The 6,000-nt window shown below is 41.8% G+C and overlaps 1 protein-coding gene across 2 annotated transcripts in view; it reads right to left on the bottom strand.

Annotated features, from left to right (window-relative positions):
* tmtopsb (teleost multiple tissue opsin b) overlaps positions 1-4,706 on the bottom strand; it is a 41,492-nt gene extending 36,786 nt beyond the window's left edge. The window contains exons 1-2 of one of the 2 annotated variants that reach the window (XM_039790878.1): positions 4,470-4,706; positions 2,364-2,898 (exon numbers count right to left, since the gene is read on the bottom strand). In XM_039790878.1, coding sequence (XP_039646812.1) covers positions 2,364-2,745 — 382 coding nt within the window. In that variant the 5' untranslated portion in view covers positions 2,746-2,898; positions 4,470-4,706. Of the gene's footprint in view, positions 1-2,363; positions 3,092-4,469 lie in introns of those variants that run through there. The other variant, XM_039790877.1, reaches the window with a different exon arrangement.
* Positions 4,707-6,000: the final 1,294 nt, after the last annotated feature.

Raw genomic sequence — 6,000 nt, forward strand, 5'->3', positions numbered from 1 at the left:
CATTGAAAATATTATGAAGCGCAAAATTTAACAACGGAGACCCCGGACTGTTAAGCAACTGAAGTCGTACATCGAGCAAGAATGGGAAAGAATTCCACCTACAGATGTTCAACAAAAAGTGTCCTCAGTTCCCAAACACTTATTGAGTGTTGTTAAAAGGAAAGGTGATGTAACACAGTGGTAAACATGCCCCTGTCTCAGCTTTTTTAGGAACGTGTTGCAGGCATCAAATTCAAAATGCAAAAACACAATAAAGTTGATCAGTCTGAACATTAAATATCTTGTCTTTGTAGTGTATTTAATTGAATAAAGGTCGAAAAGGATTTGCAAATCATTGTATTCTGTTTTTATTTACGTTTTACACATCATCCCCCACTTCATTAGAATTGGGGTTTGTACATCGAATTTATATAGCACTTTTCTATGTTACTCACAAGTCACTTTAGAGAGCAGAATAAAATCACAAAGAAAAGAAAGAAAAAGTGTGATGTTATTGGTTATTGCTTGCAACATTCATCATGAAAGTTCTCAGGTCATAGATGAACTGCAAATAAGATTTAAATTGTGAATGTCTCATAACAGAGTAAATGTCAGTTTGTTGAAAGATGTGCTTGTAGCATCCAGGATTGTATTGGAAAGCTGTTGACCCCGTCAGTCACTGTATAGTGGAGTTATTGAGGAAGTGAGCCAGAAATGTTCAATGTATGGGGGGGGGGGGGGGAACTGAAGGCAAGGCAGTTTTATTTATGAGGCATGTTTCATACACAGAGGTAGATTTAAGATGCTGATCACAAGAGTGTAGAAGACAGAGTCTAGGTAGAAAAAAAATGATCTGAGGAAAAAAAATGTCAGAGCAACAACACCTTAATGTAAGTCCAGAATAACTGATTTAAGAGCAACAACACCCACTGCACCTTACTGCAAGTTCAGACTATATAGCAAGAACTTATAGAAGGCTGCAACACTTTTTTGGAAATCCAGACTCCCAAGAGAAAACAAAAGATTTTAGGAGCAACAACAACACCTTATTGCAAGTCCAGACTCCAGAGAGATAAAAGGTAATTTAAGAGCAACAACACAATTTGTTACTAACCCAGAGAATACCAAAGATTTAAGAGCAGCAACACCACTTCAGAGAGCAGTAAAGGTTACAGAGATAGATGATGAGGACGTGAGTAAAAGAGAAGAGACCGTGTGACTGTACAGTTAGCCGTATTAAAATATTATTATTCACTTATGCACTCAATCACACAGTACCTTAAGTAGGCCAAAGAGAAAAACATCTAAATTCAGTGAGAGCTCGAAAGCGCTGACAGGCACAGCAGGATCACCCCGGAATCCTTATCTCTCTGCTCTGGTTGTCTTCACGCCAACGGCTAGAAAATTAGGATCCTAGTTTCTAAGCAGAGGGGTGACATTACTCAAGACGTGGCAGTAATTAGAGTTTTTGATCTGAAACAGAGGGGTTGCAGGTTTGATGCGAGCACTGAAGAGCTCTGGCAACAGTCCTGTGTGCATATATTTAAACACCAGACAAAACCTCTAAGGATAAAGATAAGAGCCGAACAAGCGCAGATTTATTATTTAATACGATCAGAAATGCTTTTTCCATGTTTTAATGTTTTTTTAGTGTTCATCTCTTCCGCATCTATCATCTTCCCCCAAAATGTAAAGTTATCCCTGGGACTAAATATGAATAATGACACATTATGTTATCATTTTTTAACAATATGTCCGCAGGAAATACTGTATAAATCACATAATCAGCAGTAAACAGCACAATACCTTCATAAGTTAATAGGATAGTGGTTCAAATGAACTGCACAATGAACTTGGTCACCAGGATTTGAATGTTTTGAGTGAGTTCTATGATGCGCGTTGCTGCAGGTGATGGAAGGCTATTTTCTTCAGGCTCCTGCAAGCTGCAAGAGATCAAATCTTGCACAGCAAATCTAACATATAGGCTATTATACTTACTGTGGGAGCGCACTGCTGCCACAGTCCTGTTTGAAGATGAAGACGTGATATAATATTTGACTTTTGGTGCTTGTGAAATCGTTTTAGATCGTTTTGGATATAAGTGCTGTGAGTGGTCAAATTGAAAAAAAAGGCATATTGGAGGCCAGATTTTCACACCTCTATTTGATTTTTTAAAGTTAATATGTTGAGAAAAGAAGGCGATGTCTGAAATTACACACATACACTGTCTGCCTGGCAGTGTAGAAGTACAGTAACAACATTCCATCTTTTTTTCAACTGTTAGAAGTGAAAATAAGAGGAAAAAATAAGATAAGATTGAATTATTCATCATATAACCTGAAAGGGCTTTTACATTCCAAAAGGAAATAAAAACAGCTGCTTACCTAAACATGAGTTAACGAACCCATACCATATGCAGCCTTCGCGTCCGATCAGCCAGCGTCCCTGGGTGCTGGCCGCGAAGCTGAACGGGGTGCCCAGCACGCAGACCAGCAGGTCGCTAGCAGAGATGCTCACCAGCAGGAGGTTTATGGGCGTTCGCAGAGAACGGTACCGGCAAAACAGCGCGAGCACCAGGAGGTTATTGAGGAACCCGAAGGTGCCGATGAAGCCGAGGCACACCGCCACCACCAGGTGCCCCTTCGGGGTCAGGGACGGAGGAGGGAGAGAACCGGACACCTCTTCGTATGCGTCCGTCACCGCCGTGCCACCGGCTACTCCACCGGGACAGTGCGCACAACTCAGGCTCACGTTGCAAACTATCATACCGGGCAAAACCGCCAAGTTTGCACCTGCCCGAAGTTTGCACCGCGGGACGGCACCATCGGGTCTCTGGGTGCTGTTGACTCTGTCAACCCATCTGGAGAAGCGAAGGCGCACGGGGGAGTCCAGCTGTTGCGCCGTGCGCTCACATGACAGCTTTAAATAAAAGAAGAAATAAATTGTAAACGCTGGGCTATCCAGTCCACGAGAGCTACTTGGCGAATAAGTCAATAAGGATTCAGAGAGCAGAGACCGATCCGCACCGCACCGTGCGCTCCGGGTCGGGAGAGGTGTGCTCTTTTTCTTGCGCGGCCACCGGTCCAGCGTGCCGTGCGCCGGAGCTTTTATCACTCACAGAGCCTTTTTAAAGCGCTGGGGAACAAAACCCCTCAACAGGAGGTGTGCGCGCGCGCGTGTGTGTGTGTGTGTGTGTGTGTGTGAGAGAGAGAGAGAGAGAGAGAGAGAGAGAGAGAGAGAGAGAATACCGCCAAAGGAAGTTATGGAACCATTGCATAACTGTTTTTTGGGAGGGACACTGCAAATTAAGGGATTGGGGATTGAAAAGCTACACAGCAAGATTCCACTTTTCTTTACAATTTATATACTGTAATACTACATATTGTATTATATAACTATATACTGTAGTTAAAAACCACCAATATCTAAAAAGTGTATTGTAAAAATGGGGCTTAAAACTGGATAAGTCAATTCATGACTGCTTCTGACAGACAACCACAATTCTATTGCATGTGCAAAGGTTATATGATGCCATTAATAGGACTTGATTCAAATTACAGATTTCATGGGTTGAACATTGCTGGAAACATTCGGGATAATGTAAGTACACCACAAAACTAAATATATAACATAAGTCTAGTAGTTCTGCGGTGACCCTGAACGACAAAACACAATGACATTCACAAAACACACGTTGAAAGCGTCAGAAGCGAGTAGAAGAAGAAAAATGGTGGAGACACTAGAACGACTCATTATGTCAGTGTCCGAATGTCCAATTCTCTCTATGACCTCTCATCTGAGGGCTGTAGAGATATAAACAGCAAGGCTGTTGCGTGGAGAAAAGTTGCCCAGGATGTTGATATGTCAGGTCGGTTAAATGTGATACATTGGTATAATGTCAATAGTTCGATGTCTGTTGCTAACCAACTTAGCCATAGCATTTATCCTATGCATTGTTTCTGCATGGAAGAACTTTTCCTCATACTCCAAAATGAATCGATTACATGACAACATATCGTTATGAAATCATTATTTATTTTATTAAAAGTTAAGAATTTATTTTTCAGTACCGTAGCAAAGCTAATTTCCGCTCGGATTGTCGGATAGGAACAGTCCGTTGCCTGTCGTACGAGTTCAACTTTTTTAACGCATCCGGATGACCAACGGACACCTTTTTTTTTTCCGCGCCACAATCGTTCACATCGGTTCGGACCCATTCGCATGCAGTCTGTGAATCTCCATAGGAAATGAATGACTTTTGGTCATTTCGTAGCTGTATCTACTGTGCCAATGTGAAGGTGGCGTCAGAGTTTTGCCAGAACAAGTTGACGTCATGCGGCGATGCATACAGATCCATTCTATGACAACAACCGAGCATGTAGCACACTCGTCACCATCTAACGTAGCTAATATCAATCGATCCGACACAACGTGATCAACATACGGACCAGCACCACAAAGGCAGGGTGATAAAATGTGTTTTCACTCACCCAAGGCTGAGGGCTCACTAAAGAGAAAGGTGACGCGGCGGTTCTGCCTCTGGGCAAACTTGACTTATTTTTGTAAGCTAACCACTTCACGTTTAACCGCGGTTACTTTTACCAGCAGTTAGAGTGATGACAACATCCCGAGGTTGGTGGGCACCAAGGCGTTTAAATTCCAGTTTCTCCTCCAAAGGGTTCAAACCTATGCTCGAGTATAAAATCGATCATTTTTCAAGTTAGCTAGCGACGATAACACGATCTCCCCTCTTCGCTCTTCTTGCCGACTGTTGGCGCCGCGCCAGACAGCCAATCATATCTGAGATATGAAATGACGCTGTCGTTACTACGGGCTGTGAGCCCCGCTGGCCATCAAATTCGTGTGATCTACATTAAAAATTATTTTCGAGCTCCATGACTGCTTTATGCGCTTTGGAGCAACTCTCATTGGAATTAACGGGGCTTCGCGCCGAACGCTGTATCCAGAAAAGCTTTTGGTTTGGCTGAAGAAATGTTGGCAAATCTGAAAAGTATGGCTAAAGGGTGTATGTAACTACAACGTTCCCCGTTTCTAGTCAGAAAAAAAGCACTCTTGTTGCATGTCAACACCTTCTCTATCACAATAGTGGCTGGAATAAACACCACAAGATGTATCGGAACAAACAAAGTGGGAAGCAGCAATGAAATGCCATGATGTATCCAGGGCTGTACATTTTATGATATGAAGTTGTACATATTTGCATTTTCAAATGCTGAAACCAATAGGTTTTAGATTCAATGCAATGTTAGCTTTTTCAGGCAAAGAAAAATGAAGAGATAAATTAATTCATAAATACAATTCCATTAAATTATTAACAGGAGAAAAATCACAAAATAAACATGTTTCTGATACAAACTTGTATTTATTGTTTTAGACTTTACTCTAATTTCTGCTATTACTAGACAATTTAACTCTTAAGGCCTCTAAAAAATTAAATAAAGATCACTTATAGTTTAACCAGTTGCAGCCAGGGATGAGGGGTGACAAGTAGACTTCTTTGTTTTTAAGGGGTCACCAACCAAAAAAGACCATCTCACCATCACGGGGAGAATCCCGGGACATACACACGTTTTAAAGGTCCCATGACATGGTGTTCTTTGGATGCTTTTATATAGACCTTAGTGGTCCCCTAATACTGTATCTGAAGTCTCTTTTATATAGGCCTTAGTGGTCCCCTAATACTGTATCTGAAGTCTCTTTTATATAGACCTTAGTGGTCCCCTAATACTGTATCTGAAGTCTCTTTTATATAGACCTTAGTGGTCCCCTAATACTGTATCTGAAGTCTCTTTTATATAGACCTTAGTGGTCCCCTAATACTGTATCTGAAGTCTCTTTCCCGAAATTCAGCCTTGGTGCAGAATTACAGCCACTAGAGCCTGTCCCACAATGAGCTTTCCTTAGTATGTGCCATTTCTGTGTCTGTAGCTATTGAGGAGGAGAGAGGGGGGGTGTGGCCTTGACCAACTGCCACTTTGCTCGTTTGAAAGCCATGATGTC

This window comes from Perca fluviatilis, chromosome 22, assembly GCF_010015445.1.
Source record: "Perca fluviatilis chromosome 22, GENO_Pfluv_1.0, whole genome shotgun sequence".
In the NCBI taxonomy this organism is placed as follows: domain Eukaryota; kingdom Metazoa; phylum Chordata; class Actinopteri; order Perciformes; family Percidae; genus Perca; species Perca fluviatilis.